The sequence below is a fragment of the Ovis aries genome, chromosome 3, assembly GCF_016772045.2.
Source record: "Ovis aries strain OAR_USU_Benz2616 breed Rambouillet chromosome 3, ARS-UI_Ramb_v3.0, whole genome shotgun sequence".
Lineage (NCBI taxonomy): Eukaryota > Metazoa > Chordata > Mammalia > Artiodactyla > Bovidae > Ovis > Ovis aries.
Genome location: NC_056056.1, coordinates 211,227,659 through 211,240,170, shown reverse-complemented (window position 1 = coordinate 211,240,170; position 12,512 = coordinate 211,227,659). Strand labels below are relative to the sequence as shown.

At 45.8% G+C, this 12,512-nt stretch overlaps 1 protein-coding gene across 1 annotated transcript in view; it reads left to right on the top strand.

Annotated features, from left to right (window-relative positions):
• The window catches only part of GALNT8 (polypeptide N-acetylgalactosaminyltransferase 8), a 44,653-nt gene extending 32,504 nt beyond the window's left edge, over positions 1–12,149 (top strand). Inside the window, exon 11 of the mRNA XM_004007589.6 lies at positions 3,738–12,149. Within this exon, the coding sequence (XP_004007638.3) occupies positions 3,738–3,881 (144 nt within the window). The 3' untranslated portion in view covers positions 3,882–12,149. The remainder of the gene's footprint in view (positions 1–3,737) is intronic.
• The last annotated feature ends 363 nt before the right edge of the window (positions 12,150–12,512 follow it).

The window sequence follows — 12,512 nt, the reverse complement described above, 5'->3', positions numbered from 1 at the left end:
TGTTAACCCAAGCGGCGTGGCAAGGTGAAAAATATTGGAATCTGTTGTAATTTAATTCAGAGTTTGCCTTCTAATCCTAATTCGGTCTTCTTTAGCTATTCTCCTATCCTTTTTTTGAGACTCAGTTTCTTCATCTTGATGATAATTTCTACTTTACAAACCTGTGGAGATGACTTAATGAGATAATGTGTGTAAAGCAATTATCATGGTGCATGGCTCATATAAAGGGTTCAACAATATTAGCTTTTGTGATCATCAGAGAGTCTGGAGCACTGGGTTGAAAACCAACAGGAACTGATGTAAAAGCTCTGATTTAACATCATCGTCAGTTGACTAAGAACAGGGTAGAGGGAGTCCGGCAGAAGTCGCACGGCAGTGGCATGAGGGATGTGGCTGACCACAGTCTACATGGGAATCTACTGTGTGGTGAGGCTGTGTTGTTAAGCCAAATTGGCAGGAATGGGATGGCCTGAGCGAGAAGGGTAGGTCATGTTTTGTCTGTGAGAGTATCTTTGAGCATCTTGGTGCTGGGTCAGGTTCACATTTTAAGAGACATGGGCTTATCTAACAATGAGTCTTAAAGCTAATAACCCCTTGAGGAATGCTATGGACTGTCTCCAGGAAAACATACAAATGTACCTAAAGCAGAGACATTACTCTGCCAACAAAGGTCCATGTAGTCAAAGCTACAGTTTTTCCAGTGGTCATGTATGGATGTGAGAGTTGGACCATAAAGAAAGCTGAGCACCAAAGAATTGATTCTTTTGAACTGTGGTGTTAGAGAAGACTCTTGAGAGTTCCTTGGACTGTGAGGGGATCCACCCAGTCCATCCCAAAGGAAATCAATTCTGAATGATGCTGAAGCTGAAGCTCCAATACTTTGGCCACCTGATGTGAACAGCTGACTCATTGGAAAAGACCCTGATGCTTTGAAAGATTGAAGGCAGGAGGAGGAGGGGAGGACGGAGGCTGAGATGGATGGATGGCATCACCTATTTGATGGACACGAGTTTGAGCAAGCTCTGGAAGTTGGTGATGGACAGGGAAGCCTGGTGTGCTGCAATCCATGGGGTCACAAAGAGTTGGACATGACTGAGCAACTGAACTGAACTGAAGGTGCACAGTTTTTCTAATATTTTGTTGAAGACTTTTTTTTTTTTTTGTCTGAGTACATTAGAGAGAATGGTCTGTATCGGGGTGATTGCTGTTGTTGTTTGGTTACCAAGTCATGTCCGAATCTTTTGAGACCCCCATGGAATGTAGCCTGTCAGGCTCCTCTGTCCTTGGGATTTCCCAGGCAACAATACCAGAGTGGGTTGCCATTCCCTTCTCTAAGGGATCCTCCAAGTCCAGGGTTCAAATCCACACCTCTTGCATTGGCAGATGGTTTCTTACACACTGAGCCTTCAGGGAAGCCTATACATTGTAATAACCAAGATGTATTGAGTATATATTTAAGTACCAAACATTGGAATAAACACTACCTAATTTAATCCTTACCCAAATCTTATAACAGATGTATTACCATTAGCTCAACTTTATCTGAGAGGTAACTAGAGCACAAAGAAGTCAGACAACATCCCCCAGGTCACACAGCATATCCAGGATTCAAACACAGAATCATATCCATTGTTTTTGCCTCAATGCTTGGGAAGTTTGATTCTTAAAGGGAGAAAAATACTGACTGTTGGTTGAAAAAGATGGTAGAGTTAGGAGCTTTTTTTCCCTTCTTGAATATTAGAACATTTGGATATATTTAAACTCAGTAGAAGAGGAATCTGCCAAGAGGGAGAAATAAGAGAAGGATGTTAGACAGGAAGGGTGTTTCTGCAGCATCAGGGATGGCTGGGCTCCGAGCACAGGGAGGCTGACAACAGAGACAGAGACAGGGCAGTCCTCTGAGACCACCCCTGAGATTGCTCATGGAACTTGGGAGGGGGCTAGATTGGCTGGAAGCAAGGTCTTTTGACAAATAAAGGCATTTAGAGAAGGTGGTTGAGGCGTAAAAGCGTACTGAGGAGGCCTGGACGAGGAGCCCGCAGGAGTCAGCCAAGCTCTGAGGCCAGGCCGCTCCAGGCACTTCTGGGGACAGGCTACTCAGTTAATGGACCCTCTCCAGGAGCACTCTGTGGTCCAGGAATGGGGCCCAGAGAATGGAGGGATGGGAGTGATGGAGGCAGTTGAAGAATGGGAGGGCAGCCCTGAATGATCGATGCTGGATGGTTACGCCCAGGGAGGTGTGGAGGCAGCCAACAGAGGGAGACCCAGGTGGCAAGGGAGGAGTCAGGTGAGGCTGGGGGAGCAGGGTCACTGGGGGCAGTCTGTGGCTAGAAGAGATGAGAGGCAGGGATAAGGGGGTCAGAGAGGGAGCAGAGATTTGGATGTTCAGTTCAACTCAGTCACCCAGTCATGTCCGACTCTTTGTGACCCCATGAACCACAGCATGCCAGGCCTCCCTGTCCATCACCAACTGCCAGAGTCTACCCAAACCCATGTCCATTGCGTCGGTGATGCCATCCAACCATCTTATCCTCTGTCGTCCCCTTCTCCTCCTGCCCTCAATCTTTCCCAGCATAAGGGTCTTTTCCAACGAGTCAGCTCTTCTCATCATAGAGAGCAGCAACCCATTCCAGTATTCTTGCCTGGAGAATCCTATGGACAGGGGAGCCTAGCGGGCTATAGTCCATAGGGTTGCAAAGTGTCAGACACAACTGAGAGACTAAACAGCGTCAGCTCTGCTTGGTGTCAAGGAAACACGTGGGGAGGGGTAGGTCATGGATGGGGAGCAGTGAACTTCCCACCAGACTCCCCCCTGGATGCTGTGAACTCTGAGGATATGGGGAACTGTTTCACCCGGGCACTGAGGCAGATTCCTGCAAAGTGGTGGAGAGCGGGGTGGGGAATAGAAAAGCTAGGAGAGGGGGACAGGGCCAGGACAGATGGCATGACCCTCAGTGTCAAGGTGAGCAGGTAAGGAGCAAAGAGGTCGGGGGTGATGAAGGTGGCACAAGGGGGCACAGAGTAGGACGCCGTCCCTCCCTTGGCCCCATGAGGATGGGGAAAGGTAGAGATGAGCTAAGATCTGTTGCACTTTTTCCATGTCAGGCACAGAGCTCAGTCAGTATTAACCCTGATATGGTCATCTGCCCACATCTCTCTCTCTGTTAACGGAGCAAGCATTCAACCCAGACTCTTTGACTTTAAAGCCCTCAGTGTTTCCAGCAGTAAACCTTGGTGAAGCTCCCACAACAAGGGGGCAGGAACTGCCCCCCAGAGAAAGCAGGTGGAGAAAATAGGCTGAGATTCTTGAATGGGGTTTTTGCTCTTGTCCCACCAGAGAGCCTTGCTGGTGGGAGGGAGTGTCCGGATGAGTTTCACGAGCTCAGTGGTGAAGATGTGGAAAGGAGACCAAGTAGAGGAGCGCGGTTCTGCAGGCTGCAGGCTGACTTGCCAGCTGTGCTGACCTGATGCTTCCAGCTCAGGAGGGGTGGAGGAGAACAGAGGAACCAGCCCAGCACTGTTCACTCCCGGGTCTGGGGTTAGCTCACTGTAGGGGGAGGAGAGAAGGTTCTGGGTGATCTAACTGTGCGCTCAGCTTCCTGTCTCCTCTGGATGACTTGCCGAGAACTGAGGGAGCCTTCGGACTTGTATCAGAGCATGGCAGGCAGACTGGGAGCAGGCGAAGGGATGTTCTCCCAGGGTGTGTTAGTAATTTCGCTCTTTTTCCTTCCATCCAGGGAAGAGCTGTTATCAACAGAGTCACCAGGCGATGTCTGGAGATGAAGAGGGACATCTGGGGTGGCTACACACTTGTTCTCCGGGCCTGCACCACGCAAGTGTGGACAATCCAGTACACTGTCCGAAACTGGGGGTCAGACTGAGGTCCAGTGATGCTCAGAGAGCCTAGGTTCTTGCCACAGCTCCCAATGCTGCTCAAAACAGAGAAGGGGGAGAGAAAGTGCATGTGTGTGTGTGTTTACTGTAACTTCAGCTAGGACTATCCTGAAAGGTGCAAATCGACCAGTAATTTGTTTAAAAAAAGCCCTCCATCCATCCAGCCCCGCACCCCACAGCAGGTTTCTTTGGATTACCCCGTCTCTCCCACAGGGGCTGAGGGTATGAGGGAACACATATAACTAGCCAGTCCCACTCTGCTCAGTGAAAATAGTGGAAAAAAATCCAAGCCCTTAAGGGTCTTTCTCTAAGGAGCTTATCACATTTAATAGGCTTGATTACCTGCTTCCTGCTACTATCCCTGAAAATTATGGAGAAAATGAGGCTTGGAACAGAGTGGCATCACTTATTGGGACACAAAGAAGGGATTGTAGGTAAATAATTAAGACCAGGGGGTCCTTCCTGCAGCCCGTTGGATAAATCCTTTCCTATAGGTGGTGAGAGTACTCTTGCCTAGAAAATCCCATGGACGGAGGAGCCTGGTAGGCTGTAGTCCGTGGGGTCGCTAAGAGTCGGACATGACTGAGCAACTTCACTTTCACTTTTCACTTTCATGCATTGGAGAAGGAAATGGCAACCCACTCCAGTGTTTTTGCCAGGAGAATCCCAGGGACGGGGGAGCCTGGTGGGCTGCTGTCTATGGGGTCGCACAGGGTCAGACACGACTGAGGCGACTTAGCAGCAGCAGCAGCAGAGGTAGTGAGCTAGGCGGCTCTGTCTAGCTTCCATGAGGTCTTAGAGGCTGGTAGAAGTGGGCATCGGTGTGGGAGAGGAAGTAGAACCTGCTGTGTTTCTGGGTTTGCCTTTCGAGGACATCCTTTCATCTTTTCGCATCAGGGTTACTTGGGTGTGATTCTGGGAATCATCAGGCTTCCTTTAAGCATCAGGTAGATGTAAGTAAGTAAGTAAAGTCACTCAGTCATGTCTGACTCTTTGTGACCCTGTGGACTGCAGCCCACCAGGCTCCTCAGTCCATGGGATTCTCCAGGCAAGAATACTGGAGTGGGTTGCCATTTCCTTCTCCAGGGGATCTTCCCAACCCAGGGATTGAACCCGGGTCTCCCGCATTGGAGGCAGACGCTTAAACCTCTGAGCCACCAGGGAAGCCCTGCCTGAGCCATCAGGCAGACGAGACACTGATAATTTAGCACAGAATTAAATCAGCTCAGGGTTTTTCAAGTAACTTTTTAGATATGTACAAGTCATACATGTACAGCTTGATAAAATGTTTTCAGTGACCATACCCATATCAAGGACTAAAACGTTACTGCAATTAGAGATTTTACGATGAGAAATATGAAGAGGATAAATGTTAAGCAAATGTATAACTTCTAGCTTCTGCCCAGCACTTTGAAAGGAAAATGCAATTCATAGCCAATCTTTTTCTTTTTAAAGCATGTGTCCAACAGCCAAATGGGCAAAGTTCACAATATTCTTAAAAGAAAAACTGTTTAACCTCACTCATAGGGCAATGCAACTTAAAACTGTACTGAAATCATTTTTCACTTAATGGTGAAAGTTTTAAAGTATAATGGCACATTCTGGTTAGCAGGACTGGAGAAGCGGGCAATCTCATGCTTTGATGGTAGGGATGAAAACTGGTACAATGCTTTTGGGGGGATGTTTGGCATTATCTAAAAATATTCTATGTGTGTTTCCTATTTGTGCCACTAATTCCACCTCTAGAAATTCATGGCTCCAAAAACAAGAAAATATTTACATACAAAATAATTCCTTGCAGTGTTAATTGGAATCACAAAATGTTGGAAAAAAGACCATATACTCAAATATCAGAGAGTGGTCCACCCAGTGGGGTGCAGCTAAAAAAAAACAACAACTGAGGACCAGTTTTTGAATGGATAGTGATTTTCACTATGAAAGGGGAAAAAGTGAAGGTGAAAGTCACTCAGTGGTGTCTAACTTTTGCAACGTCATGGACTATACAGTCCATGGAGTTCAACCTCTAAAGTTATAAGCCTTTTAGGCCAAGCTTCCCTGTCCTTCACTAACTCCTAGAATTTGCTCAAACTCATGCCCATTGAGTTAATGTTGCCATCCAAACATTTCATTCTCTGTCGCCCCCTTCTTCTCCTGCCCTCAGTCTTTTGCAGTATCAGGGCCTTGGTCGTCTTCCCAAAACACAGAGCCTGATTCTATAATCTTGAGGGAATATCACTTAAACCCAAGCCAAGGGACATTCTTCAGAAGAAATGGTCTTTATATTTTGTGACGTCAGTCATAAAAAACAAAGACTGACTGAGGACCTGCCCCAGAGTAAAGGAGATTAAAGAGACAGGACAGGCCTCTCTTGTTTGCACCTCCTGCTGCTCTTGGATTCTGACACTTTTCCAAAGAGAGATGGGCCTGAGACTGTGGTCAGGTGTCTGGGCCTGGTGGTCCCTTTTTTCCAGGCCCCAGGGGTCATCCATAGCAGCCGTGAGCATCCCAGTGGTCTTTAGGACAAGCATCTTCCTCATCTGTGCAAAACCTGAGTTAAAGCGGCGAGGGCTGGGTCATATCAAACTGAGATTCTAGCAATTCCAAAGTTAATCTCCTCAAAGGTCCCTTTTTTTCCCTTGCACTCCATTTTTACAATAGGAAAAGTGCTTTTAGCTAATTTCCTAATTTTAAGGAAATTTGTAAAGTCCTTTTCTTTAAAGCAATATCTTTGTCTTTGGCGTGCTGGGTCCTCCTGCCGCCTGTGGGCTTTGCTCTCTAATCGCTGCATGTGGGCCTCTCACTGCAGTGGCTTCCGTGCTATGGTTTGCGGTCTCCAGAGGGCAGGCTCAGTAGCGGTGGTGGACAGGCTTCATTGCCCTGTGACGTGAGGGATCTTCCCAGACCCAGGGATGGAACCAGTGTTCCTTGCATTGCAAGGAAGATTCTTAACCACCTGACCACCAGGGAAGCCCCATAAAGTCCTTTTATAAAGATTAAGTGGAATAGAGTGAGGGCAGTAACGTCCTGGCAAAGATTGAAGGCAGGAGGAGAAGGGAAAGACAGAGGATGAGATGGTTGGATGGCATCACCGACTCAATGGACATGAGTCTGAGTAAGCTCTGGGAGTCAGTGATGGACAGGGAGGCCTGGTGGGCTGCAGTCCATGGGGTCACAAAGAGTCGGATACAACTGAGCAACTGAACTGAACTGAACTGAGTAACATTCTCGTGAAAAATTATCACTAGAACTGGTGAATAAATCAACTTCTCATGACGTTCAGTTCAGTTCAGTTCAGTTGCTCAGTCGTGTCCGACTTTTTTCAACCCCATGAATCGCAGCGCCAGGCCTCCCTGTCCGTCACCATCTCCTGGACTTCACTCAAACTCACGTCCATCAAGTTGGTGATGCCATCCAGCCATCTCATCGTCTGTCGTCCCCTTCTCCTCCTGCCCCCAATCCCTCCACAATCCCATCACAGTCTTTTCCAATGAGTCAACTCTTCTCATGAGGTGGCCAAAGTACTGGAGTTTCAGCTTTAGCATCATTCCTTCCAAAGAACACCCAGGGCTGATCTCCTTTAGGATGCACTGGTTGGATCTCCCTGCAGTCCAAGGGACTCTCTAGAGTCTTCTCCAACACCACAGTTCAAAAGCATCAGTTCTTCAGTGCTCAGCTTTTTTCACAGTCTAACTCTCACATCCATACATGACCACTGGAAAAACCATAGCCTTGACTAAATGGACCTTTGTTGGCAAAGTAATGTCTCTGCTTTTCAATATGCTATGTAAGTTGGTCACAACTTTTCTTCCAAGGAGTAAGTGTCTTAATTTCATGGCTGCAGTCACCATCTGCAGTGATTTTGGAGCCCCCCAAAAGTAAATTCTGCCACTGTTTCCACTGTTTCCCCATCTATTTCCCATGAAGTGATGGGACCAGATGCCATGATCTTTGTTTTCTGAATGTTGAGCTTTAGCCAACTTTTTCACTCTCCTCTTTCACTTTCATCAAGAGGCTCTTTAGTTCCTATTCACTTTCTGCCATAAGGGTGGTGTCATCTGCATATCTGAGGTTATTGATATTTCTCCCAGCAATCTTGATCCCAGCTTGTGTTTCTTCCAGTCCAGCGTTTCTCATGATGTATTCTGCGTAGAAGTTAAATAAGCAGAGAGACAGTATACAGCCTTGACGTACTCCTTGTCCTATTTGAAACCAGTCTGTTGTTCCATGTCCAGTTCTAACTATTGCTTCCTGACTTGAATACAGGTTTCTCAAGAGGCAAGTCAGGTGGTCTGGTATTCCCATCTCTTTCAGAATTTTCCACATTTTATTGTGATCCACACAGTCAAAGGCTTTGGCATAGTCAATAAAGCAGAAATAGATGTTTTTCTGGAACTCTCTTGCTTTCTCGATGATCCAGCGGATGTTGACAATTTGATATCTGGTTCCTCTGCCTTTTCTAAAACCAGCTTGAACGTTTGGAAGTTCATGGTTAATGTATTGCTGAAGCCTGACTTGGAGAATTTTGAGCATTACTTTACTAGCATGTGAGATGAGTGCAATTGTGTGGTAGTTTGGGCATTTTTTGGCATTGCCTTTCTTTGGGACTGGAATGAAAACTGACCTTTTCCACTCCTGTGGCCACTGCTGAGTTTTCCAAATTTGCTGGCATATTGAGTGCAGCACTTTCACAGCATCATCTTTCAGGATTTGAAACAGCTCAACTGGAATTCCATCACCTCCACTAGCTTTGTTCGTAGTGATGCTTTCTAAGGCCCACTTGACTTCACATTCCAGGATGTCTGGCTCTAGGTGAGTGATCACACCATCGTGATTATCTGGGTCATGAAGATCTTTTTTGTACAGTTCATCTGTGTATTTTTGCCACCTCTTCTTAATATCTTCTTCTTCTGTTAGGTCCATACCATTTCTGTCCTTTATCGAGCCCATCTTGGCATGAAATGTTCCCTTGGTATCTCTAATTTTCTTGAAGAGATCTCTAGTCTTTCCCATTCTGTTGTTTTCCTCTATTTCTTTGCAGTGATCATTGAAGAAGGCTTTCTTATCTCTTCTTGCTCTTCTTTGGAACTCTGCATTCAGATGCTTATATCTTTCCTTTTCTCCTTTGCTTTTCGCTTCTCTTCTTTTCACAGCTATTTGTAAGGCCTCCCCAGACAGCCATTTGGCTTTTTTTGCATTTCTTTTCATTGGGATGGTCTTGATCCCTGTCTCCTGTACAATGTCACGAACCTCAGTCCATAGTTCATCAGGCACTCTATCTATCAGATCCAGTCCCTTAAATCTATTTCTCACTTCCACTGTATAATCATAAGGGATTTGATTTAGGTCATACCTGAATGGTCTAGTGGTTTTCCCCACTTTCTTCAATTTAAGTCTGAATTTGGCAATAAGGAGCCACACTTCACTCCCAGTCTTGTTTTTGCTGACTGTATAGAGCTTCTCCATCTTTGGCTGCAAAGAATATAATCAATCTGATTTTGGTGTTGACCATCTGGTGATGTCCATGTGTAGAGTCTTCTCTTGCGTTGTTGGAAGAGGGTGTTTGCTCTGACCAGTGCATTCTCTTGGCAAAACTCTATCAGTCTTTGCCCTGCTTCATTCCGCATTCCAAGGCCAAATTTGCCTGTTACTCCAGGTGTTTCTTGCTTCCTACTTTTGCATTCTAGTCCCCTATAATGAGAAAGACATCTTTTTGGGGTGTTAATTCTAAAAGGTCTTGTAGGTCTTCATAGAACCGTTCAACTTCAGCTTCTTCAGCATTACTGATCGGGGCATAGACTTGGATTACTGTGATATTGAACGGTTTGCCTTGGAAATGAACAGAGATCATTCTGTCATTTTTGAGATTGCATCCAAGTACTGCATTTTGGACTCTTTTGTTGACCATGATGGCTAGTCCATTTCTTCTAAGGGATTCCTGCCCACAGTAGTAGATATAATGGTCATCTGAGTTAAATTCACCCATTCGAGTCCATTTTAGTTCGCTGATTCCTAGAATGTCGATGTTCCCTCTTGCCATCTCCTGTTTGACCACTTCCAATATGCCTTGATTCATGCACCTAACATTCCAGGTTCCTATACAATATTTCTCTTTATAGCACTGGACCTTGCTTCTATCACTAGTCACATCCACAGCTGGGTATTGTTTTTGCTTTGGCTCCATCCCTTCATTCTTTCTGGAGTTATTTCTCCACTGATCTCCAGTAGCATAATCGGCACCTTCTGACCTTGGAAGTTCCTCTTTCAGTATCCTATCATTTTGCCTTTTGGGGTTCTCAAGGCAAGAATACTGAAGTGGCTTGCCATCCCCTTCTCCAGTGGGCCACATTCTGTCAGACCTCTCCACCATGACCCGCCTGTCTTGGGTGGCCCCACAGGGCATGGCTTACTTTCATTGAATTAGACAAGGCTGTTGGTCCTAGTGTGATTAGATTGACTAGTTTTCTGTGGGTATGGTTTCAGTGTGTCTGCCCTCTTGCAACACCTGCTGTCTTACTTGGGTTTCTTTTACAGTGGACGTGGGGTATCTCTTTACGGCTGCTCCAGCAAAGTGCAGCCACTGCTCCTTACCTTGGAGAAGGGGTATCTCCTCACCACCTCCCCTCCTGACCTTGAACGTGGAGTAGCTCCTCTCGGCCCTCCTGCACCCGTGCAGCCATCGCTCCTTGGACCTGGGGTAGCTCCTCCCGGCCGCTACCCCTCAGGCATGGGGTCCTCCTGGCTTCTGCTCCCTGACCTCGGACGGGGAGTAGCTCCTCTCGGCGCTTGTGTGCCGTCGCAGCCGCCCATGACTTTAAGTTGTTATAATTTTAAGAAACATGGTCCCCCCCCCCACCACAAACATTTTGATAAGTGTAGTTCCAAAGAGCAAACCTGTGTCAGAATTTCAAGTCTACTGTCTTTGAAACTATAAAAATCAAATCTCTCAATATTACCAGAAAGTTGTTTGGCCTTCCAAACAAAGAGCCTTAGGCAGAAACTCAGCTTTATGACAAGGAAGAAATAGGTGTAGTTTTAATTTTAATTGATATAAACTGTTGTGTCAGTATTTCCCTAATATTCTCCTGCTTTCTTTGACAAGTCATCACAGTTAAGTCAGGACTTGTCTTTTCCAAGTACCTTGTCAGTCTTCTTCATTTTTTGAAGTTTCTTCACTAGCTACTAAATGAGGCGGGGGGCTGCTGTTTCCAATGTGTTTTCTATTGTTGTTTAGTTGCTAAGTTGTGTCTGACTTTATGTGGCCCCATGGACTATAGCCCACCAGGCTCCTCTGTCCATGGGATTCTCCAGGCAAGAATACTGGAGTCGGTTGCCATTTCCTTCTCAGGGGATTTTCCTGACCCAGGGATGGAACCTGGGTCTCCTGCATTGGCAGGCAGACTCTTTACCACTGAACCACCAGGAAAGCCAATATGTTTTCTAGCCGAGGCTAAATTGAAGAAGACAGGCTGATGGGTTCCTGTTTGCACAGGTGATTTGTCCTGAGGTTGGACTGCAGCCCCCAGTCCCAGTTCCTCCCCCACCCCATCAAGCTACCTACTTCCCTTCCAGGGGCCCTGCTGATGGCCCATCCCCACCTGATCTGCAGCTCATTTTGAGCTGCACATGAGAATTCTTTACTTGAAAGAATTGCTTGGCAAATTTCTATGTTTTTCCAAATTTCAAAGTTTGAGGAAAACCAGTGGAGAAGTTAGGAAAACAAGAAAAGACTCTATTATTCTCCTTCGAGAATGAAAGCTTTGCAAGTAACACAGAGATGTTACTCATCTGAAGGAATCCACTGAAGTGCAATGGAACGTGGGTGCAGGAGACGCTGACACACAGAGTCCAAGGTTAAGGGTGATAGTTTTGGAGACCAGACAGGAACACCCAGAAGAAAAGCAGTGATGATTAACCAGTTGATCTTCTAAACTATAGCTATAGCCATGTTGTCAGTGTGTGTCTGTGCCTGTCTCTAATGGTGAGTGATTGTTGCAAATAAAATAATAACTAATACATTCTATTAATTTATTAATACATTTTGTGCATTGTATGCTTTCCACAAATCTTATGAATGGTGTTCCAAGAAATAATAAATTTTGGGAGCAAAACACGTTTTAAAAAGAGCGATTTCAACGTATGGTTCTGACTAGTGCTGTTAACTATTAATGTCTCACTGGGAAATCCGAACGTTACATTATAATACACCGTGATGTTCGCTGGTGTTTCCAATAAAGGATTTCTTTTATTGGACCATTTTAAAGTCTTCATTGAATTTGTTACAATATTGCTTCTGTTTTATGTGTTTTGGCCAGAGGCACATGGACTCTTAGCTCCCCAATCAGGGATAAAACCTGCACCCGCTGCATTGGAAGGAGAAGCTCCAACCACTGGGCCACCAGGGCATCCTGCTGGTGTTTTCTAGCGCTTGAATATTTTCTCTCGACTACAGTTTTCATAAATGCAACTAAAATTAATATTTCTCCGTATACATGTTTTTAGATATCCATGAGTAAAGAATATAATTAATTTTAGAAATAATTAAAAAATAACTTGGGCTTCCCTGGTGGCTCAGATGGTAAAGAATATGCCTGCAGTACAGGAGACCCAGGTTCCATCCC